Raw genomic sequence first — 25802 nt, 5'->3', positions numbered from 1 at the left:
CCGCGGTCGATTTTCACTGCCCTCGCAAGGCCATGAGAATTTCTGTTTTATTTAGCCCCCAGGATCTGGCAGCGAGCTGCTCTTTAATAGTAATTCAACTGTGGACTAAGCATCTATTTGGGAAACCTTGTGGGTGAAAAGAAAAAGGGAAAGAAAATCCAAGGGTAAGGATAAATCCAAGGATGGAATGCAGCCTTAGATGATTGTATTTGCAGTGAGGAATCACTTTGCTGTTTATGTTTACATCGTACACCTGCAAGTTCCCTAATGTTTCTTTCTTTTCATAGAGAGAAACCTACACATCATGGCTACTTAAACTCTGCATCTTTCTCAGTAGAGACAGCTTCACTTTATTAAGGAAGAGAGCTTTTAACCTAATTATGACCGTTCTTTGATGGACCAATGCTTACGTATTCAACCGACATAATAAAGGGCTGGGTCGGCGCCGGCGGTCTCACACACACACACACTTCCCTGCCCGTGCCAGTGGTTTGAACGGCTCGGGACCACTTTGCTCCTCAGACACAACTGCTTCATTCCCAGCAGTGTGGTTCAAACGGTTCAGAACTGCTGTGGTCTTGGCCGCCAGGGAACTCTGGACCCGAGAACACAACCTGAAAAACCTTAGCTATAGTAAGCTAATTGGTTTGTTCAATGTGTCTGTGTTGTGGGTAAGTGTGTGTGTGTGTGGGGGGGGGGACACTTTTAATGACACCCTTATTTTGATTTATGTGTGTATTACTAATGTGTCTGCAGAACAAAACATACTTTGCCATGTCTTCAAATGTCTATCATTTATTAAGCGGGTTATTTCACATGTGCAGGACTTGCAGGACGCACAGACACAGCCACCTCCTCCTGATTTAAATAATGCAGCCCTGCTGAGTGGAGGCATCCAGAGGTTATGTCATCTCAAACGATACAAACCTGCCTGGTATGAAAGATTTACAAAGTTGCCAATCAAAGTCATGTCCAAGAGTGAATAGGCAACTAGATTTGACCAAAGGCACAACCTTGAAATAAGGAGGCTTTATGGGAGTGTTGTCTCTGCAATTTCTTCTACTCCTGATATTTTATATTTCTACTTTACTCTTCAGAGTCCATGCTAATCTGAAAGACTGATGTTGGTTGTGTTGTTTTCTGCTTCAGAGTTATGTTAAAGATAGGTTTGGCAAGCCCAGAAAGTCCCGCGTTGTGTTGAATAACCTGCAAAAAAGTTGTGTATCAGGTAAAAAATATACTTATATAAATTCATAGACAACAATAAAAACTAAATAAAACACGAACTCCTAGTATTATTTTTTTTCGTTTTGGCAGAAATCAAATGACTGTGCAGAATATTTTACATCTAAATGAGATTGTATGAAGCCTAGTCATCCGAAATAATTGATCTTATTGAAAAAGTCTATGACATCTCATTTCTCCTGCCGGGAGAAACCAAGCCCCAAACCTAACACCAATCACACACTCAATCGTCTCAAACCTGCCGCACCAATCAGACATAATTTACACATCCATTCACACACACAGAGGAGGAGGGGCAGCCGTGGTACAGACCATTTACAAATAAAGAGCAAAATGTCCAGTGGTGAGTTTGCTCTAAGTGGCTTTGCTGATTGTAAACAAAACCACGATGTAGCTTTTTGTAAACACAAGCTAGGCAGGTTGTCGTTGAAGGACATAGTGCTGCAAGAGCACAGGTGATGGACATATGTTGTTCCAAGAACACAACTCAACCACTAAGACAAGGACGCCATAACCCATTTGATTTGAGTGACTGTTAATGTATTAATGCATGTTTTATCACAGGTGAAAGGTCGGGTCGCAGGTCATACAGTAACAGGTCAAGGGTCAAGGTATGGAGCTTTTGGGTTCAGGTTTGCAAAGACAGACCGTGAAGGCCCCAGAACACATGAATGCCCACTGCCTGACAACTGCTAGGCTAACTTCTGGCTATCGTCTCTGCTGCAGTGGTGAATGTCTCTCCAGCTTGTGAAGACTCTGGTTATGCACAGTGAGAGCACAAGTAGGCTGGTGGGCCAGTGACAAACAGGTACAGCAGCCAATCATTCAGTCCAAATTAAATGATTTAGCAAAGTCCTGTGGCTCTTTTTCTTTTTTTGTCCAGAAGTCTTTATTAATTGATGTGTATGGGGACGTGAAGAGGTTTTACAACAACCAAGATAAAAAGTGTTACTGAAACAACTTACCAACCCTACTTTTAATAAATGAATGACTATAAAGTTTTGTTAGCGATGCCTGAAGGAAGCAGCAGTGTGAGTTTTTGCCTCAACATGTCATTCAACTCCCTTGGAGACTATAAACAAGTCTGACAATTCAATCAGACGCACAACAGCATAATGACCACAACCCAAATATGCAGGTTCTGTTGACAGGATTTTTAGTCACTTCACGTCTTGTTCAGCCTTTTCGCTCTACCAACTGTCTCTCTCCCAGCATGAAAATACCTGCCTATGATTAAGTAATGGAGTGCGTTGGTTTACTTAACACTACAGTTTGTCTGCCATTCGCTCAAAATATTTTGCCTCTGTTAAATTGGATTCTAGGTGCAATTATCTGCCTAGGTAATTCATGACAGAGGACACGATGCAGAGTTATTTAAGAGACCTTTTGTAATAAAACTGTATCTCTTGGAAGAGGTGAGGCCCGCGGAGAGCCAGGCAAAGCTTTCTACTCTGTCAGGAGAGGTGGGCATGAATGATTAGTGCTTTGCAATTAGCTCTGAGGAAAGAGTTTAAAATGATACTGCAGACAAATGTCTGGCCTAGATCTGAGTAGTAATGAGTTTTACGTGATTAGCCAAATCCATCACACATCCGAAAACTGTTATTTGTATAATGTTTACCCAAACACATCTATTCCTATTTTTTTTTTTACTTTTTTAAATTCAACACAGGAAGCTTTTCCAGGGAAATCGTGTTGTCGGCAGATGGATTCTCAATACCAAGACAGGACGGGTTATAGCACTTGCTTTGCAGTAGAGTCCTTTATCTGGAGGAGTACCAGTTTGATGTGTATAGCGGTGAAATGCGTTCTCCCTCTAAGCCGCCCAGCATTCACAAATCAGAGGACTGTTCCTGATGTGGGGCTTCAGAAATGCTACAGTATGTTTCCATACAGCCTGCAAGTGGATTAATCCAGCTAAAGAGTAATTGCCCTTGGATTGTATTGACTGTATGCATGAGGGAATTCAAATCTGTTTTAAGTTTTGGCCCTCTAGGATTGGAGCCAGTGCTCAAAGACAAGCTAAGGTGTTTATGTGAGTTCATTTAATTTAGAGTAAGGCTGCAATGGTCCTATTAATGGATTAAAGGGCTGCATGTAAATGTAATGGTGTGAATCTGCTGACTGCCGAGGAAATATCAGTGGGGGAAGAATAAACAACAGTCTGCACCTTCTTAACAAATACTGTAAAAGTACACTTGAGCTAGGCATAGATTAGTCTAGTAGCTAATTTGCTAACTGAGCTACTGAATATGAGCTGATCAGGGCGTGACAGAGTGATGGCCTCTTTTCTACATGTAATTAGGATTGTGTTTTTTTTCTATTCTAGAATATTTTATCTAGCATCCTGTAAATACCTTCCTCATCTGCTACATCAGATATGATATAGGCTTGAACAGTCAACCACAGCGAAAAAGAATAGCAATGTTAAGAGTAGGAGTTATTTTTTATAATTTTCCTTACAGAAACCACTGTCCAAAACTGGTTGGGAATATTGAATATGGCCACAAACATCTTACTCTGCAAAGGATCACTCATTCTGCTCACAGTCATTCTTTCTCAGACAAAATAGCAAAAAAGACTCAAACTCAAACAACATTTTTATTCTCCAAATATACAGAGCAAAAGCATCATAGATTCACAGACCAGTACAGTTAAAATACAACTTTTTTCAGATTTTTTTTTCTTAGATACAGAGGGCCACCGCCTGAAAATAGCAGTTCACCGTTTATAATTTACATGTTGTCTTTTCATCACTATTACTGTGTGTTTATGGTTCATTATTTATACAAACTCTTCAAATGACCATGTGAGTTCAGTACTTTTTTATTGACCTGGGTCCTGTAGTATTTGCAAACTATTTTGCATTATACAGAACGATTCAACCAATCACAGAAGCAAACTCATTTGACTTTCAAATGCTTTTCAGTTTCTCTGTGGCCTTATTGTACACTGGACGCAGCAAAACCAAAACACACAGCGTCCCCGGTGTGCCCTTCAGGTTAAAGCAAACTCTGGGGGACGTTTGCAAATACTACCCAGTCCAGCCCTTACATTAGTATGTCATTAAAGTACTAACAAGGTTGATTGGTAGAAAATAACAGAAGTGAGAGAGAAAGAGAGAAACAGAGTCATAGAAAGCATTTACACAGTAAAGAAAGAAGGGTTATTATGATCGATCCAGGATTTCAAATGGGACCTTCAGTCAGGCAGAGACTCCGTTACAAACACCTATCCTATACCTGACACTGCTCATAACCTCTGTGTCTCACCACATTACTGTCCTTTAATTAATTAAGTCCGAGAACTGTATCCTCTGCTCTGGAAGCGCAGCTCTTGTTTTATCAGGAAAGGGCAGCAACCCCTTTTGTAATCGTTGTGGGTCTTTGTGTTTATTCATCTGTTCTGCCCTGGCATCTGACAAACAGGCCCCGCCAGCACCAGCCAGGGCGATCGTCCACAGGTGAACAGGTCAGATTTCCCACACGGGCTTCGATTCCCAATGATGGACATGGCACTCGCATCCTATGGAGCTCTCACACCCACTGTGGCTGCTGCTGTACGGGAGGGGGGTCGGGACAGAAGGCTGGGGCTTATCAAATATTTATGTTTGCTCTGCAGAGTGCAGATTCCCTGGACTGGGAAAATGCATCATGTTTGGATCAGTGTCGGAACGGCAACAGATAAGGAAAACTGAAACCTTTAGACTACAGGCAAATTTTGCTTGTTTTATTGTTGAATGTTTGTCTTGTGCTGGAAGTTTTGAATGGGGGGACATTTTTGACTTTGGATGCTGTGGATGTAAAATGATGGATAAAATATGCAAATAATAATAAAAATGAAAATTGTGTCACTGTAGCAGTAGCTACACTGTAATTGACTTCTGCCGATATCAAGCTAAAAATGTGGTCCTGCACTCATAAATCCTGAGGAAAATAAATGGAAAAAAAACCCCGGCTCAAGCATACTTGACAGACATCATGGTGCCATATGTAATATATTTCTGGGCATCTGGGCATCTCTCAGAAGGGCTGAAGGTATAATAACCTCTTACTGCATCTCACTTCAAAGCTGTCCCAGCTAAGCTCCCGCTTCTCATCCTATAGCCTCCTGTGTGCTCTGTGTGCAGAGTGTGAGTTTTCCCCTGTGAGATCTGGGTAAGAATCTCCTTGCACAAGCTTTTCATGTAATTTGAGAGAAACAAGCAGGAGGAAATTAAAAGAAAATGATTGTCAGCCTGTACAGTTTTGAAGCCACGTGGATTTGTTAGCTCCCGATGTAGAGAAATCTGACTGGGCAGGAAAGAAAAGCCAGGAAAAAAAATTATATACAGAGAAACACAGCATTGGAGATTTATATACAGTCTGCTAAGTGCCAAGCTGGATTATCAGCATTGAAACAGAGCGTTTTGTCTTAAGCTGTACAATGGGCGCCAATCCATTTTTAAAATTAGAGTCCAAACCAATGCCACTCAAGTGGAAAACCCCATTCAAATGCCTTGAGTCTAATCGTATGCAAAGTGCTTACAACAACAACTTGCGTTTGTTAGAAATGCTTGGCTTGTTTTTTTCTCAGGTCGGGAGTCAGATTTCATAGTTTCAGCCTCACTTTATCCCGACTGACTGCGGCACCATGGAGCATACTGAAAAAACGACCTAATTAGATCATATATATCATATTATGCTTTGTGTTCTGTTTTGGTTTGGTTTAAGAAAACAAAAGGGACATTGCTACCGCGAGCCACTGTTTTACAGCTTTTTGCAGATCTTTTCCAGGAACTTCAAAGACCTGATTAAATGATAGCCCGGCTGATTCTATAAAATGTGTTTGTCTTTTTGTGTGGGTGTGTGTGTGTGTGTTTGGGGGGGGGGGGGATCTCAAACATATGAGGCTTTTCGTGGCTGAAATCAAAAGTCATGTGACACTGTGGCTGTGACAGAAATGTAATGGTTGCTCTAAAGAGTTTGGCCTTATCAGTCAACGTATGCTGTAAGGGAGCTTAAGAACACACCAGTGTCTTCTGATGGCAAATTGTGTTAGGTCTTTTGTGATGTTTGGTTGCATCCAGGCCAAAATAAAGATGGAATACTAGACAGTGTCTGCACTTTGCACACTTCTGCAAAGTAGAAGTACGTAAAGTATGAGTTTGTGTTTCTGCATGATTAGTCACTAGTCTGTCTCTAATCTCAACTAAACCAATACAGCCTGATTAAATAATACATTTCACACGTCACATACAGTGTAGAAGACAACAAAATAAACTGATGCACTTGGAATATGTCAGCATGAACAGCAGACAGCAAAAAATGAAACACTTTCTCCAAATATGTGATGTACCTTGATGACCAGCAGGGTCGCTGGTAGGCATACAGTCAGCAGCTCCAGTGTCAACAATGTTATTGACGACCAATGGGATAACAACACAATAAGGAGCTCGGCTCAAATATAATGTCCACATTTCATTTAACAGTTAATTCCCAAGTGTATGGCCGATGATCTGCGGCGAGAAGCTGGTGCCTCGGAGCTGGATTTGTCGCGGTACACATCCACTCCCCGTCGACAGAGGAGCCGGTGCTGTATGTCTATCTCACTTTGTCGAAGTTTGTATTGACACAGTTCAAACAGACCCTCAAGGCAAAGAAGATATGTGGGGAGAAGAGGCGCTCGTGTCTCGTTTAGAGTCCTCAATGAGGGCAATCAGTCAGAAATTAGATGCTAAAAAAGAAATGGCAGTCAAATATGTACACTGATATTCTTTTTATCACAGAGTGCCAAAGTAAAATAACGACTCAGTGATTTAAAATGAGAACTCGGCCCCGCTTTATCTCCTCGGCTCTGTGGCCCAGATACAGCTGCGGAGAGAGAAAAACTGCCGATCTTTCTCAGTGCTCGAGACGTCTGTGGGCACATGGAGAAAGTTTTCTTCCACCTACACAGGAGACGAGTTTCAACGAGTTCCGCTTAGCATACAGTGTCGGAAGGGAAGGTGGGGGGTGAGGGAAGAGTTATCGTTTTTTAACTAAAACCAAGTGCACATTCGTTTTTGTGCTTCAAACTGCAGGAGAGCAGCAGGACATTGGCTCGCACTCATTATTGTGCTTGTCGTGCTGAGAGCTTCAACTTTCATAACAACAAACTCTGTTCTTCTTCTTCAAAAGGCAAACACTGTCTTTGCCATGGGAACTGATTGTCACACAAAAGCCTCATATTCCTATTCAACAATCCCCACTGTCAAAGCCAAGTATTGAATATATAGACTCCGAGCCTGTGTGTTGGCAAATAACCTCTTTGTGGCACAATTCTGATTTTGTGTTTAAAAAATGAAGGTGGTTGATGAGTTAAGCATGACAAAAATAAGGCTCTTGATCCACTTTTGTGGGACATTGAGAAGTCTGGACAAGTCATCTGGCGGGTTAAAGCCAGTCCCGGCGTCCAGAGGAAACACACAGTAACACAGTTACTTTAGCAGCTCAGGGGAGCTAATTGTTTCACAGTTTTACAATCCAGACTTCGTGTTACAGCCTGGTGAAACACCCTCCCTCCCTGGTGGTCAGACATGGGTCTGCATGCGCTTCTGCAGGGGCCGCGTGAGATCAGAGTTCTGCGAGGATGACTGGGAATAGTGGGAGGAGGAGGAGGCTGATGCCTTGCTGTCTTTGTCGAACTGCACATAGCCGTCCGGCTTATTGTAGCTGCTGACGCTGCTGTCACACTGTGTGTCGATGAAGGAGCTGGAGTCGCTGAGCGAGCCGCGCTGGAACTCCCGCTCGCAGAGCTCGATGGAGCTGCTGCCCATGCCCAGCACAAAGCGCTGGCTGTAGTCATACAGGCGGTTGGGACCTGCTCCCAGGGTGGAGTAGATGTTGGTGAAGGACATGCCAGTCGGTACTCGCTGCTTGCCCAGGGTACCTGTGTTGGAGGGGTTCCTAACTTCTGTGGACTGATTCCCTGCCGTGGTAGGCGTGTGGTGCTCCTTGAAGGTATTAACGCTGTAGTAGCCGTTTGTTGGGTCCTGTTCAAAACACAAGAAAGAAAGACTATTATTATTTTTATATATGTAATCATTTCAGAAATATCTGTTTCTGTCAAACTCTTTATTGTAACACCTATTTATATCATTGTAATTATATGCAATAACAAAGTAGAGTCGAAAGAAATAAAACTATCCCTTTATGTCATATGCATTCTCATGTATTCTACTCAAAGCTCACCACAGTCAAGGTCAAACTAGCTGTAATTACCCTTCAAATTGAGGAATAAATAGGGAAACAGGCTGCTGGGTGCATCATGAGAATAAAAAACAGCAGCAGAGCTTCGTGCTAGGCTTTAGTCAGCCCCCATACTAGCCTAAAAATCCTGTTCCCTGCTAATTAAGTGGGCCGCAATGATTCATGATGTGGCATCCTACATGTCACTGCAAAATTACTCAGATACCAGCTTTAATTGGACCTCGATGGATCATAGTGTCAGTAATTTCATGTATGCACGGAAATGGCCTCTGAGGCTATGACTGTGTCACTTGTGTGTTAGTCTGCAGGCACCACGCTGTTACTAAGGGTCCAGATAGGGCAGGCGTGTGTTTGTGTATCTGTTATTTTTTTCAATTTCCCCCTGTGAATGGATGTGAATGTCAAGCATGGTGAGCAGAAGAATCCTCATAATGAGGAAATGAGAGCGAGAACCTGAGAGGATCCTCGTTATGCTTGTCATTATCAGACAGAAAAGGAGGTTGTTTGCGTCTGGCCTTTATGTGTTTTGCAGTCCCCCCCCTCTGCTCTCGCCTCAAGCACGCTTTCATTAGCTGGGATCAAAACAAAAATCCAGCCCGAGGGAGGCAGGGATACTGGTTCGAGCAGGCAAACACAACAGAGGCACACTCCAGGGAGCCAACGCCAACACTCGTTGGGACAAGAGGACGAATGAACGGGATGGAGTTTGTTTCTGTGTCACTGATAAGCTCCAGCTTGCTGCTGTTTTTCTGAACTGACACCCACCTACAGTACGTCACCTTGCACATATAGGGCCAAAATTGTGATATTATCTTTATATTATAAATTAAATGTGAATTGCGGAGAGAGAATTTATCTACAGTCTTGGCGACAAGAAAGCGGGTCAGAGGTGGAATAAACACCTGCTGAGATAATCCTCTGTGTTTGATTTACCTGTGCATTTACATGAAAAGCACAGAGGGATGATAGAAAATACTTTCCCCATGTATTTGAAGGACTTGAGCCACAACTCACATAGACATATTGAGTTTTTCTCTTGCACAAGGGGGAAGTATGAGGAGCACAGAGGGCATTTTAATGTATTTTATAAAGATTTCAGCTGACCTTTTGGACTTTTACATGCAATTTAGGTATTTAGTAACTGCGTGTAAAGGCAATTTTACCTCTTATCGACTGTGTAAAATGATAAAATTGCAAATTAGTAATTTAATTATCAAAGTTACTTCACTGGTGCGACAGCAGCACACACGGAGGAGAAGCAGATGACTTAACAACTTTACTGGAAGCCAGAGGAACAGGAAGTGAGCGAGGGGCCTTGACAGAAGACTGTCTACAACCGGACAAATCACACAAGGATCATTTATTGCAGTTGAGGCGGTAAAATGCTTTCATCTGAGAACTGGAAGCAAAGTGCCTCGTCTGCAACAGCCGATGCATTCAAGGCTATGTACAGTAAATGGGCAGACGGCTATAAACAGTACTGAAGTCAGTTTTTATTGCGTTCATTGAACATTGGCTTCACTGAATAAGACACAATTGGACTGATCTGACCACAGCAGCGTTTTAGTCTTCTTTATATGTACAGAACCAGTCTGCAGAGCTCCAGCAGCATGACTATTGCATGAGTATTGATATCACAGGATGTAGACACACACCACAGAGTAGACGCCATCGATCGGACACTGGTGGAGTACCCCGGGTCAGACTCATTTATCATCTTTCTAAATATATCAGTATTGTCTCTTGCTACCTGCCACAACAACTTCTTGTTATAATTCAAAATTGCACTGTGACTCACACGCTGTAGTCTGTCTGACATGCTGATGTCGACGTGGCTGCACAATGATTAGATCCCTGTTTCGGGGCTTGTCTGGTTTAACAGACAGATGAAAACAGGCTGAGCTGAGGGATTAGTTTGAAAGTTTGGAAAATTATGAGTATTATCAACTACTGATGATTACATGCAAAGTACTTTGAGGGACATGTGAAATGGTTTGCATTTGCTCTGTTCTAACAACTGGAACGTCTCAGGACTACAACTGCATTTGAACTCAAAATAATAGACTCAATGCACTAAAAGTTCAGTTCTGTTTGGTAGGACGTGGAAATTAAACCACTGAGCGGCACACACAGATGACACTTGTCAATCAAAGGCGATGAAGCATTAAAGCATAGATGTGCCGTTCTACTGCTGCTGACCAGTTTGGACTTTTAGTTATGTTTGACACTTTATGCTTACATTTACAGAGGGTATAAATGAGGTATATTTTTATTAAAAAGAAGGGTTAGGGGTACCCAAAAATCAGCATATAATATTGTTTAATAACCATCACAGGCCACTTAGTTATCTTGAATCGAAACATATTGTGGCAGAATTTTTGTGATATCGAAAATATTGTATTATTCTCTTAAAAATCAAGACTATATTGTATCATGATGAAACTGCTTTAAGAAGTACAGAGAGTAACATATTCCCTCATTTAAGTCAAACATGTGTGTAGTAGACTGGATAACGGCCTATGTACAGGTCCCAATGGGTCTGATGTGTCACATATCCCTTTTCTGCTCCTTTTGGGAATGTGTTGGGGAAAAAAACGATTTTCAAAGGGGGAGTTTATTCCAAATTGTGAGCGGTTAGAAATGCTGCTGAAAGAGCTGAATCAGCACATCTCATGAATCCCCAGCACTTCTCCCAGTCCTACACGCTCTTTATAAAAGCCCACTGTCCATCTATATGGTCCAAGTAATAACTTACATTAGAGCTCCAGGGGCCAACCAGCCTCTGATTTCTTGAACCACTGTTGATGAGAGACTAATTAATAAAATCAGACCTCTAACAGGAGTCATTTGGCCTGTGGACTTCTTCTTAGAAGAAGTGTAGCAGGAGAGGGATTCATGTTTTTTTTTCCCTTGCTATTTTGGTCCCAGAGTTGAAGACCAACCTCTGCCCCAAAGGCTCCCTTTCTCCCTTTCTCCCTCTCGCACCATCTTTTGCTCTCCTTGCTCACACCTTCATGTTGTCGTTGTTTCATGAATCATACCTTAATGTGCTGGTACTCCTTCTCCTCCTCTTGTAATACCTCCAGCTGCTTCAGAACAGACTCCTGCTGGAATTCTCCTCGCTCAACCTGCTTAAAAATCAAGCAGAGTGTACTGAGAGTCTGTGTAGCTTCTCCCCCACTTCGAATTAAAAAAACACACACTTTCAGCTCGAAGAATTTCATTTTCATTATTTGTCCTTATTTTTTAATATCACTCAGATCATGTTTCACCTTTATTTAAGGCTTGCAGGGAACATTAACAATGCATCCGTAAATATCTTTTAGTTATCTTTACAAAATGTAGATTTGCGAGTTAGCTAACATAATTTCCCGGCGCTTACATCTAGTATTGACTGCAATAAGTGTTTTTGAAAGAATATGTAATCCAAAGCTTCAAACTACAAATAGCTCAGCCCCGGAGCAAACTGCACAAACACTAAAACACTGGTGCGGCTCCATTGACAGAGGTACACCCACTGTAGGATTACTCAGTATTCATCAGGATCTCCATAGTTACAATGTATTGTGGCCTATTCTGCTCATACAACAACTGGCATCATATTGATAAATATAGCCCCTGTGCTTTGACTGCAGCACATATACAATCAACAAGCCTTTCTTTTTCTTCCATTAGTCATGAGATAATGTATTCCACATTGAACAGCTAAAGCAAATAATAAAGTGCATTCATTATATTACTGTCAGCTTAAGAAGCAAATGCAAAATATATCAAACTGGAATTACCGCCTCGGTGTTTGATGCCTACGCCAGCCGGTCAAGTTGCAGTTTACATCCATGGCTGACAAAACTTGTATAATATATGTGGTGACTTGGAAGAAATTTAAAGAAATGATTTACGGGGATTTTGTCAGAATTTGTGCACGTTTTGTGATATCACATTGACCTCTAACCACAAGAATCTGATCAGTTTGTCCTCAAGTAAACAAATTGGATGAAATTCCTTGAACGCACTCCTGAGGTGTTACGCTCACATGGACGGACAAACATGCAGCATGAAGACATGCCGCCTCTAGCTACAGCCGAGGTATCAAAGAGAATCACATTTTATTTATCAGAACAGGAACAAGAAGTGGAAAGTAGTATGCTGTGACACTCACACTCACCATCAGTTGTTTCATGGACGTGTGCTCTTCGTTCTCCCGCGCCGCGTTGTGGTCCTTGTGCACGATTTCCACCCGGATGTCATTCTTTGCCGAGACGGCTCCTTTCAGATCTGGCAAAAACAGAAGACACACATAACTCAATAAGCTGGATAAACACTGTCCTGTATTTTTTTACATTGTAATCCCCCCACCCCCCCCCCCCCCCGGGCAGTTTCCAGCTATAATAGAATTTAGCAAGGTTTTTTTGCAAGGAGCTCCCCCACTTCCCTCCGAAAAACAATACAAGGCATTATTAATCATTTGTCACCTGCCAACACAAGATTATATTTCCCGCATACATATGCAATCTCCACACAGCCTTCCGCACGGCGGCTCATTCTGTTCGGGACAATGCTGATGATACTGTCATATAACAAAGTCTTACTTTCTGTCTTAATTTTGCTTGCAAGTTCTCTCTGGTGAGCACAGATGGAGACGGGCAGTGAGGGCATAACCAGGTGCGCTTCCTCTGTAGTATACAGACAATAAACATGCTGAGGGGACCAGTAGTACAGTTTGATTCTTGGCAAGAGACAGTGTACTGTCTCTAGCCAGAGTCACTTGGAACATAGGTGGATGAGTGAACATGGTGCAGGTTGTAAACAGCCTCAAAAGCGAATGCAGTCACACTGAGATTGCATGAAATGAACCCTTATCACAATCTCTGTTCCACAAAAAGATGTCCATCTCAACAAGGGTTTTTATCTTGAATTAAGTTTGACATTATGTTCCAGCAATTTATCTGGTGACAGGAATTTCTCAAAGCAGCTGTCAGTGTCTATTTTTTTTATATTTGCCCCATATCTTTCTTTAAAGCTGATGCACACAGCCAAGGTTACTGAACTTTATAAGCCAGTCTTTTCCAATTTGTGTTTAGTAAAAACAATATCTACATCCGAGTGGATGAACATGTTTTAGTGCGCTTGGGGACCATACAGTACTTTGGCATACATGCTTGAGTGGGTGTGAAGGGGCAGAGGAAACGTACTTCTCTGGGAGCGGGTGCAACAGAACGCTCCAATGGTGCCCATGAGGACAATAAGGGCCGCGAACGCTCCCAGGGCAATGCCGATGATCACCGCCACCGGGAGGGATTCTGTAGGGAACAACAAAGAGACAGGTTCTCCTTTAAGAACATACCACAAACATCTCAAATACACATTAAGTTTAATATAGGGTACACGACAAGAGTGCAAAGCCCAATGCAGAGGCCACCTTTCTCTTTCTCACTGCCACATACACCTCATCTGTTTATCTTTTCTGTCTGTCCAACAGAAAGGGAAGTGAAGGAAGATGTAATTCTTTATCCCTGTAAGTTCATTTCACATTAACCCTCAGGCACAAGCTCATGTAATAAAAACAAAAACAGGCACAGTGCCACACAAAAAAATCTGTATGCTGCTTCCAAACGACTGGAATAACTGGAAATTCAATTTAATGAAAAATAATTACCAAACCTTTTGTTACCAGCGCCGGATAAACATTTTCCCACTAATATCGTCTCATTATCCTTCTGTCTAATAACTTTTAATTTACACTCATTTGGGCAAACAGCAGCGTTTCACTGAGGGCTTTTATTTTCATCGAGTGGAGTGCAAGAGTGTGTGCATCCGTTTACGCGTAATCATGTTTGTGTGTTTCTGCAAAGGATGTTACGGTGTGTGTGTCTGCGACCTGGACGAGATTAAACCTGCAGGCGCACACATCTATAAGCTGCTGCAACATTAAAAGTCCTCATTAAAGACTGGTTTAATGAGGACCTGGGTTACCAGCCCACATTTATGACCTTCTCGCATTTTTTAACAAATGCAAAACAACCAAATACTCTTCCTACGCCATTAAAGCCTATTTAATGTCTCCATTGATCAATGTCCCTTTCACATAAGCAGCTTATAATTTATCATTTGCGATAAGTGGATAGGAAAACCGCCTTTACCGACGGTAGGGGTGAAAAGGTCAACAGTTAAAAAGTATTCATTTTTTAAGCAAATACACGTGTTACATTTCTCTTGTATGTGAAGGAATCAGCAGGCACACTTCAGAGTCCAGACTGCAGTGTGTCTGTGGTCAGCAGTTCAATTTTCCAGGGAGCCGCATTTCATCCGAAAAACTAATTTATAAGCAACTTATCGTGCGACCTCATCACATTTAACTGTACATCAAACGCTTCAGAATGTAGGCCATGCACTGTAGCTAAGTGTGAACATGCAGACAGTCCCAATTGGTAAAATTTGACCACATATAAATCAAAGTGGAAAAAAAGATATATTTTTCCCCCAGTCAATATCAATTGTATTATCACTATTAATGTCACATTATTACTTATTTTATATTTGAAGACTGATTTTTGATCCAGAGTAAAGGTTGTGGTTTAAATTCAATAAATTCTGAATTATATTACAGAGCTTGCACAATGCAAAAGCTATATATAAAAATGTATTGAACTTTTGTAACATTGCAATTGATAAACAAATTTGATTGCGCTAATTATTGATATAATTTTATTTCACAGCCTTCAACATGAATGAACATTTGTTGTTCATTCATGTTGATGTTTCTTCCTAAAAAATCCTGAATTACTAATTAGTAATCAAATCGTAGCCACACTAATTAAATACACAAAAGTGCATTCACCCACAAACACACGGACACAAGTGGACAATATATTACAGACACAGGTGAGCAAACACCAGAGCTCTGTGGCTGTCGACCATCTGTCACTGTCTGAAAAACCACTGTCACGTGATTTGAAGAAGAGGAAGGTGGAACCTGTCGAACCTTGGCTCCCACCTTGTTCCTTAAGGCGTATGATCTCGGTGTCAGAGCCAAAGCTGTTCCACGCCGTGCAGTTGTAGATGGTCTGGAAGTCAGCTTGGACAATGTTGCTCATGGTCAGCGTGGAGATCACTCCTTCTTCTGTGGTGACCGATTCCACTGTGTAGCGGCCGGATGTTCCAGACTCCAACACGGTTTCCTTCCATGACCAAGCCTGAGAAATGACAGACGCAATGGTATTTACCGTGTGATGTAATGACCACTAGAGATGCTGTGGAGAAACTATACATTTATGATCTACCTAAAAATGTCCAGAAGACTGGCGGTCCGATCCCTGTCTCCTGCATTCTACTTGCATAAGGTGTCCTGACGCCCAAATTGCCCCTAACAGCTGTGCCGGCAGTGTGTGAGTGATGAGTGATGGAGAAAGTGCTGCTCCTTGCTGCACTGTATGAATGTTTGTGTGAAAGGGTAAATGGCAAAGCTGTACTGTAAAGTGCTTTAAGTGGTCATAAACACAGAACATTTAGCATTCACCAATGACGGCATATAGAATGCACATATTTCATATTTTATATTTTAAAATCTTTATATGCTTATATTTGTACTCTTGCATGGAGCTATTGTAACAAACTCAATTTCCCCCTGGGATTAATAAGGTATTACTGATTCTAATTATCATTTTCTCAGTGGGTCCAGACTACAATATCTGACGGCTTATCAGGAAATTTGTGTGAATAATTATGGCTCCTAAAAAACAAAGTAGACCTTGTGATTTTTCATCTGGGTCGAATTTGTTCAAATTAGTTTATGATCAATCCATTGAAAATATAATAATTACTCATCATTCATTTTTGCTGTTAGCATGTACGCATTGAGTTCAAAGCAATGCTCTTGTTAGGTAGAGCAACAGTTCCACAACCATGGCTGTAGATTATTTCTGCTACTATTGGTTGATGAATAAGCATAATAGTGAATAACGGAACAATGAAATATCCTTTGGTACAGCTCTTATGTGAAAGTTCTCCCAAGTCAAAGGCTAGTGAGCTATGTGAATATACTCAGTGACCAGAAGAATAGAAACCAACTTTGACCCCTGACAACAACCACCACTTGTTATGGCAGTGACTCAACATTCAGGTGTTAGAGGTGACCAAACCACCCCCCCCCCCCCTGCTCCACACTAGTGTTGATCAGTGGATATATTGTTGTATTCAGAAGATGTTTCATTGGATGATGTTGCTCTGGTCATTATATCCCTTCACCCTGATGCCCTTCGGTTCTTTGTGTTGCTAAATGAAGCCACACAACAACCATGAATATATGAAGCTCTATTACCATAACGAGGGGCTAGCTGGTTTTATTCTGCTCTGAGGTTGAATTAGTTCCCCGGAATCAATACAAATACATTAGCTCATTGTTTAGGGTGAAGAGCTGAGTGATTCTGTTGAGGACATCAAAACACTTTTGAACTAAATTGTGGTTAAAAATGTTTTCCTATGTTTTTCTTTTTTCTTCGTTTGACAAGCTACCAGCTGACTGAGATATCTGCAGTATCTGGACACAGAGCTAATTTCTAATGGGTGATTGTGAACTGCGCGGATTCCAAGCAGGACTCTCTTCACCACAGTGTTTGAATCACTATTTTGTTTTGCATTTGACTGTTGAGAGACACCAAGCAACTATTTATAAAACAGTGAACTTTGTGATCTCACTGTTTTAGGATTCAAGATTTAAGATGTTGATATTTCTCTTAGTACAATAATTGAATAGAACAAGATTAATTAAAATTAATGATTACATTTTAAAAGCAATAACAAACCTTTACATACACAACACAACAAAGAAAATGTTTCCCTTTTCTGTACAATGCACTGGAAGACACATTGCAAAATATTCAGATCCTTTGACCTTTTGCACTTCCAGTATCTCTCAGAAATAATAAAGGTAATTATACAATTAGATTTTATTGCATTGGTTATTTGCCAAGCTGTGTGTATAGTCAAATAAATTCTAGTCCTACTTCCTTTCACTGGATCTTGATGGAACTAAAATAACTCTTGAGCTATAGACCAGTATACTGCAGGTAATGTACGTTTTGTTCCTGCATGCAAGTAATGTCAGGCAAATTGCTTCCGTAAACTCATTCTGACATGCAACATATACGTTCACATTTACTCCAAATTAATTAACACCTGGTGTCTCTTTGATAGACAGGGGCGAAGGACAGAATACCTGGATTACATTTATTTTGACATAATAATGTAACAAAACACAAACAGGCTAGAAAATCCATTCAGTGTGAGGAAGTGATGGATCTGATGGGATAAGGTTGTGTTGACGCTTGAAATGATGTGGTGAGAGAACCGCAGGATATAACAATAGATATTTGCATACGACGGGTTTATTTATGCAGCGTTATGATAATTTAACACGTGCCATGTAATGGCTGCTCGTGTGATGCATCTTAGTGCATTCACTTTGCGTGAAGAATAACATGATTTATTTGTCCAGATTTTTAAGTGAAAAAAGCATTATACTGGAGACAGATGGAGAAAGATGAAATGGTTCTAGCAAATAAACAACACCTTTAACTTCAAGCTGGATGCAAAGGAGCAAAGAAGTGGAAATGCAGTGTTACTGCTTTACAAATTTAGCCTTGATTCAAGAGTTTTCATATTTTTTAATAGATAGTCTCCCGTGGAGAATTTTTTTGATTTTTAAAACGAATTGAGATAAAATAATTGACATAATCACATATTGTGATGAGTGGTTTGACAAGTCTTTCTCGAATAAACAAAATCCAGGATAGACACTTCAGACCCCGCAGCCCAGGCTCCACAGCACTCCTCTCAAATAAACCTGTTATTAATTATGTTGCTAGTTAATTCTAGACATCAATATAAAATAAAAACACACATCAGATGACAATGTGTTGCAATTAAGAATGTGCATCTGCGAACATGCACACCTGTACACAAACATATTAGCAATAAGCGCAAACTGAGCTCAGAGAGTAGGCTGTTTATATGAGGTCCATAAATCTTAATGGGATCAGTGCTAACAGAGCATGAGTACGGATTAAAAGACAAACTGAGGATTCACGCTGTAGTTTCAAGCCCACGTTACAATATGAAAACTACAGAGTTCCTCAGCTTTTTATTTGCTCGTACCGTGTGTGTGTGTAGTAAACAGATCAAGAGAGTTTAGTCAGATACTATCTTTCAGGGACAGCACTGGAAAATAAAACAGTCATTATACTGTTTTTTAAATTCACGGGTGCCATAAAGACATAAAATAGCTAATTATGATGTTCTTCCAAGTGTGTCCTTGCATTTGAATCAGGATCAAAATTGAGACAAAGGTAAGATCAGAAAAAAATGTAAGAGATCCAGATGTACTTACAATGCGGTCTGGAGGAGGTGTACTTCGGATGAAACATTTGATTTGTCCCTTCTCTCCGTGTAACGCTTGCTGTGTCTGTGTGCTGGAGATAGTAGGTGGCCCTGCAAAAGGAAGAAAAAAATCATAAAAACCTAAGTTTGAAGATGAGTCACAGAAATTGAGAAGATGAATAATTAAATAAATGTTTATATGACAACTCTGCTCAATCCAGATCTTGTGGCACATTATGGTGTAATCGCTCCCACGTTCCAGGCAGTAACACCCGAGGTGTTCAGTAATTTGGAACTCTGGGGGGAAAATTGTATTGCGTAGCGGCACGAACATGCCTCATCCCATGGTACAATCTGGCCAAGGACACGCCAGGACTGAATGAAGGTTGATTTATGGCTGTTTGATTCCTCCCACTGAGATAAACGTCGCTGGAGAGTGCTACAGCAGTTCTTTGGAGTGTAATCAGGACTCCACAGATGAAAAGAGAAAAATGCCATTGTGGGGAGATAACACCTTTGTTGTGGTGTTTCACCTCAATCAATCGGCTGGCGGCAGTTCTGACCCCTGAACCGATAGGTCAGAAAATAACTAAACATCAAGCCCCACATTCTATATATACCCAGACCTAAAGACAGAAACAGATATAGGGCTGATTCTGTAAAACTCTCACACAGTTATTGTCTAAAAGACGTTCTGTGGCCCTAACTCAGGTTTCTCCGATAACACGTTTGATTAAATGGAATGTCTTCATTAGAATTACAGACGGTGGGATCAGGTCTCATTCATTAGCAGCAGTTGCAGGTGTAGGGACGTGGAGCCAGCATGTGTTAAACCTTGGTCAGGCTACAAGATCTCATCTGACAAGGGCAGCTCAGCCTAAACGACTGGTCTGCCTCCCATCTGGTCCGGAGGCTGTTCACACCAGGTGACAGCGCTAATATGAAGACAAGATGTCACACATGACCCAATTCTGTCTTTTAAGTACATTTCCCCTTTGGTCCTGAAGAGCTCACTCGAAGTGAAATTACAGGAAAAGCAAAGCACAGAGGTTTATGTTAGTTCTATATTTTTATAGACACAGTATAAAACAATAAACGCTGGAGGGGGAATTTGCAAATGATCCAAGCACATTTTTGTATTATTCGTATGCCTTAATTTCCATTTAATTCCCTCTACCAAGGAGAGGGAATGTCTTCAACATATTTATTTTGTAAGCAAGATTATGCAAAAAGGACCCAACTTGGTGAGAGGAAAAAAAATCATGAATGTTGTTGTGAATCCAGATCAGGAGTGGATCCAGGAATCTGTTCTCACTTTCTTTAACATTATGATATGACATTTCCACAGATTAAATTTATCTATTGAGTCCTGGCTGACAAATTAACTGTACTGAATGACATTCTACTTTGTAAAGCATTTTACCAAAAGCAGCATAATTTCAATCAAATTAGACTCCACACAAACAGCTCGATTTCCACCATCGCCCTGAGATGTCTAATTTGGATCTCTTCACAAAACATACGTCCAGCTCGACCCACTCGAACATAATCAATGATATATGAAAAAAACATGCAGACTTTGAAACAGCAGCCCTGAGCTATTTTTAAGTAGCATGATCGCCACATTCTGAGCAATTGTTAATCTTTTAATAAATTTATCTTGAACCTTTTAGATGTATCATGGATATTATTAAAACACACTCTAGTACTGCTGTCATCGGTTGGTTGATAGAAATTCTCATTTGTTGGACAATCACCAGTGTTACATTCATGAGAAGGAATTGTTACACCAACAGCCTCCCAGAATTAATCCACTATCATTGTCAATAGGAAGAAAGGACGAAAATTAATAGAGACTGCTATTTCTTGGTGTCAACATTTTGTTGAATGTATGACAAAACAAAGTGAGTGTTACATTGCAAAGAGAAGCTTGAAGCTCAACAACCAAACAATGGAATATCCTCTAAATTTTTGTTTGTGGCTTTTAGAGCAAACTCCATGTGTCAACGGGTTTGGTCTAATGAAGATTTAATTAGCTACAAATACTTGCTTTTTTACTATCTTACTTAATGATACATTTCAGCTAACAGGGCAGCCAGGTAAAGTGCACCTAATGCACTTGTGGAGTGCACCAATCGGTTGAAAGTAGATACGATAAAATAGTTTCTTTGGTTGAGGACAACACTCCACAATCCCCTCTCACCTCCTGTAATTTCCTCAAATTGAAACACAAAATAACAAAAGCAAAGGATCCATCTTATGCTTTATTTTAAGGCCTTTAAAATGAGTTGAAATCAAATATTAAGCACGTCTCTTGTGATGTTGAGGGTTAAGAATGTGGATTTGAGGGGGTGGCAAGTGTGGCAGCTTCTTGATTAGTGAGACAACTCGCTGCCAACTTCCTTCAAACTCCCGCTCTCTGCCATCTCTCTGACGATACATAATTGCAGTTTATTACCTGTCTCTTATTAAAATGAATTAGCATTTTAATGAGGCTTTGCCAGATGGCGCCTTGGTATGCTACTGGAGGAAGCTGGAAAGCTGCTACAAACTGCAGAGTGAATGCAGCAGACTATTTGAGAAAAATGAATTGAAAGCTGTTTTCCTGCTTTCGCTGGTTTGCCAACATGGAATTACAGTATCAGTAAAGCATGTACAGTGGGGGCCAACAAGTCTGACAGTGCCCACTGACTTTAGACCCTGTATTTGGTTAAGTTGTGTGGTGTGCATGTATTTACTTGTGATTAGGAAATGAAAATGTAAATATGTGGTTCATACGAGCTCTGCCTGTCAACATACAATCATGATGACTTGCATGACGGCTGAGAAAAGCCTGGGAAGTGGCTGGGGAAGATCTATTTTATGGATCAGGGCTGCAAATGAGGAATATAATTAAATAGCTTTATCTCACTGGCTCAGCCTGGGTTGTAAGTATATGTGCCTATGTGTGTGTATGTACGTTTGTGTGGGTCAGGGAGTTGGGTAGCTCTACAACATCAATGTTAGCAGCAGGGGAGGTAATCAAAATGTTGGGTGCAATGTTTTGCTCATTCATTTGAGGATGTGTTAAGTCTGGAGTGGACATTGCAGTCTGATTTCACAATATCAGTGTGGGAGTCAAAAGGCCAGGGCTTACATTTCCTCTGAGGCATCCGCTTTGAACTAAAGCTCCACATTTCCTCACCACCTCGACATAGCTACTTTTTATGTATACCTTTTCTTTGTGTGATAAAAGAGAGCACAAACAGCCACGGGGCAGCTGGAACGGAAGAGAAATGTCTTGTATTGTCACTGGTGACCACATTTTCCTCTGGGACAAATTCATGGTGCAGAGACCTGGCCTATGTGCTTAAGCTGCCTGTTGGAGTCAGTTCTTACTCTGAATATGTTGTCATTTTGTTAAATAAAATATAACAACTTTGTGGAACCCATTTCAATCAGATGCAACATATGTTTGTTTGTAAATCATGGATGGTGATGAGGGATGGTGAATTGTGGTTGTGGATCATGGTGGTGGTTGATGGTGGACAATCTGTACAACTAGAGTGCTTAGCTTCTCCCATATACTAGCATTATTGGCAATACCACTGTCATTAAAATTGCCATTACTGCTCCCTTCATCTCGGTTGCATCAATACTTTATAGTCATTGATTCTTTCTTCTACCGTCTTACTCATAAATGTTCTAAATATTGTATGTTGTGTTAAAAAGATGGTTATTACGTTTAGGGAAAAGGCAAAGATTTACAATGAAAGCCAAAGTTAGCTAAAGCCAAAGCTCTCAAATGTCTGTCAGAAACACTGTATATGGCATCTTTAGTCTTAATGGGATAAAACATCTGAAATGGAAAACCCTACTTAATCAAACAAACACTGAACACATAATTCACATAAGGGCATTGCTTCCATTACAGTGGTAATGAGTCCAGTAATCTATTACTATTCGTAAATTGTTAGTCTGTTTACTTTGTTTTGCTGCAAAACTGGGGGAGAACCATTATGGCTCATGTCTGCCTAATCTCCCCAATTTTTCATTTCAGTTACTATATCACATTAACAATGATAGTGTCTGAGCAGGTGAGGAGCTGCTATCACGACTCATTTGATCTCTTATCCCTAACTGGCGAACGGAGGCAGCCATTACGTTTAACTTCTGTAGAAACACACACTTTTACTACCTCGAATGCTTCACCTCATTTGGCTGCTTGGCCTCAATCCAGACTGTATTTTCTCAACCTCATTTCTTTTCCTTGAGAGGAGTGATCCACACAGTGTTCACTTTGTACTGTAAAGTACTTTTACAGTATTAACACAGTAGAGACTAACAGGCCAGAAACACACTTTTAAAGCGTCATCCAAATGTTCAACTTGTCAAGACACATTGAGAACATCATTATCAGCTCTGGCTATTTACTAGACTTCATTCCCATTTCAGTGGTTGTGCCGATGAAGATTTTTCAACCCCTGTCTGGTCAAATATTTTAAAAGGAACCTTAGAGCAGTTTGCTTAAAAGCTGTTTCACTCCAGCAATGAAACATGAATCTCAACGTGTGAATGAACCATTCTGCAGATATACTTAAAAAAAAAAAACTGAACAGTGCCTGTTCTAAAATATGCTTGTTTGGAATGGGCTGTTTGTTTGACCTGTGGTGATGCTAGTTGTAGATATTAGTCAAGACCTGCTACTGGATTCAGTCCACACAACCCTGAAGCTACACCACCGCTGCTGCAGAGCCGTTCATCTGTTTATTTAAAGTTTGGCGAAGCTCGATTTTAAAGTTTTCTAACAATTGAATGTATCACATGTCCAAATTGTACCAAATTCAACATGTGCCCTTTAAAATACACTGAAGTGTGAAGCCGATAAGATGACATTTCTTGTGATATGAGACCCACATATATATTTACTGAATTAGCAGAGATGGTGAGAGAACATATAAAAGGTATTTTTTACACATAACAAATGAGAGTTCAAGAGACAGGTAAACATGATGTGAAATAGGGAAATTGAAGCCCTAAAATCCATATAATAACTTATGATGCTTAGATTTAACTGGTGAGATAAAATGTGCTTCATCTTGAATGCAGTTTTCCACCCTCATTAATTCGTGCTGTTCTTTCTTATACAATGTCAGTGCCAGTTTAAAGAAGGCTGGAATGCTAATTAGCTATGTACATAAAGGCTGCCTAGAAAGAGGAGCAACACAAAAGAAAAAAGATCTATAACCACGCTGTGCTCTGAGGGATATCGGGCATATTCTCAAACCCCACGTTTCTTATTGTGGAAATGGACTTTTCCCTCCTCTGTTGCTCAAGTGCTGAAATGTGTGTAATTATACATATTGCCTCACCCAAAGACACACTCTCACATACCTACAAAAATTATGGCTACACTGATGGATATATTAATTAATATGTATTGCATGGATATAAGGTCCCTGAGCATATACAAGCTAAATCCTTTCAAGCATATCAGATGACTCCTCTCAATTCCAACTTCTGCAGAACTGTGGGGGGAAAAAAAACATGCATATATTTTGTATGTAAGTAAGTAATCACATGCATGGACGTGCACAGAAGCCCACTTCTTACAGTACATGAAGCCACTTGACGGATGTGACGCACACGCAACGCAGGGATGCTTTGCATTCTGGAAATGTTTGACTAGAGTAGGCAATATGTATCCATTAGTGACTTAAACACAAACTGCCTCCCCTGCTAGCTGTTTGATTATAATTAAATTACATTCTTCCCCAGGGAGAGCAGGAATCCTAGCGTCTATGCGGCATGCCACAGTGGGAGTCAGTGACACACAACGGCAGGGAGGGGGGAGACGGAAGAATGACAAATTATAAACACATGTAATTTAAATGATGGCATTAAGGAATCGGGGGGAATAACTGCAGGGAAAACAAACAGCAGCAAAACATTCAAATGTGCAGCAGACACTGTCGCATCATGAGCATTCTGAATATGCACAGTGTCGCCTGAAATGTTACTGTATCATGGTTCGTCCTGCCGAAAAGCTCACTCATCCGTCATGCTAGTTAATCACTGTCAGAATCAATCGCGTCCTGCTGACTCTCACTGATGGGCCTACAGGCTGGTTAAAGAGCGCTCACACACATTATTCTGTTGTTCAGACAGTGGCACAGGACGGTCCACAAAACTCCGGAGAGAGCCCCCGCCTGTCACTGCCTCCCACTCCCAACTCCACCACCTCAACAAGCCTGGCAATCTGATTCGCCTCAAAGACAGAGTACGAGATGACTCAGGACTCTTCGTGTGGTTTGGACAAAAAAAAGGAAAAGAATAAGATGAATTTCTATTATTCAGAAGGCTAAAAAGAAAGGAGGTTTCTGAATGTCAAATACCAATCCAGGCAGGGAAGTACAAGATGCGAAGAAGAAGGAAAGGAACAAACAAATAAAAACACTACAAGTCATGCAGAACCGGCTTGAATGAAGTCCGCAGAGAATAAATAAACATGCCATTTCTGCTTTGTTGTACGTCTGCAAGAGTTGTGTTGTGTTGTAATCTTTATTAAAACAATCCATCTTCATTCTCTCGTGAAATCTTTCTTGAACACAACACAATCTCCATAGTAACATGAGCAGCGAGGGGATGCATCAAAATAAACTGGTACGCTGGATATAATGTATTCTCTTTGCACATTAAGGCTGCACAGTGGATGCCAGTATGGCTTGCCATACAGAGAATGGGAGACAATAGAATTAGTCATGATTTTGCTTCCTTACTCTTCCGCCTCGATTTTGAACTGAGATGGAGGGAGTTGATTGCGGTTCACAGAAAGCCATGGTTCTGATCTTGCGCTGGAGGGGATGCTGGTATCCCATTCTCTGTGATATTCAAAGCTAATGTCTGGATTTTGAAAAGAAAATCTTTACACACACGTTTTCTCGCTACTTGGTGTATCAACATCCCCAAATCAGC

At 40.9% G+C, this 25802-nt stretch overlaps 1 protein-coding gene across 1 annotated transcript in view; it reads right to left on the bottom strand.

The window, feature by feature from the left end:
* Positions 1-3827: 3827 nt before the first annotated feature.
* The window catches only part of kirrel3b (kirre like nephrin family adhesion molecule 3b), a 173504-nt gene continuing 151529 nt past the window's right edge, over positions 3828-25802 (bottom strand). Inside the window, exons 10-16 of the mRNA XM_053422142.1 lie at positions 18859-18959; positions 15469-15667; positions 13667-13774; positions 13064-13147; positions 12640-12749; positions 11516-11602; positions 3828-8257 (exon numbers count right to left, since the gene is read on the bottom strand). Of these exons, the coding sequence (XP_053278117.1) occupies positions 7796-8257; positions 11516-11602; positions 12640-12749; positions 13064-13147; positions 13667-13774; positions 15469-15667; positions 18859-18959 (1151 nt within the window). The 3' untranslated portion in view covers positions 3828-7795. The remainder of the gene's footprint in view (positions 8258-11515; positions 11603-12639; positions 12750-13063; positions 13148-13666; positions 13775-15468; positions 15668-18858; positions 18960-25802) is intronic.

This window comes from Pleuronectes platessa, chromosome 5, assembly GCF_947347685.1.
Source record: "Pleuronectes platessa chromosome 5, fPlePla1.1, whole genome shotgun sequence".
NCBI classification, from domain to species: domain Eukaryota; kingdom Metazoa; phylum Chordata; class Actinopteri; order Pleuronectiformes; family Pleuronectidae; genus Pleuronectes; species Pleuronectes platessa.
Note: the sequence above shows the minus strand (reverse complement) of the source record. Positions and strands in the feature narration are given on the sequence as shown.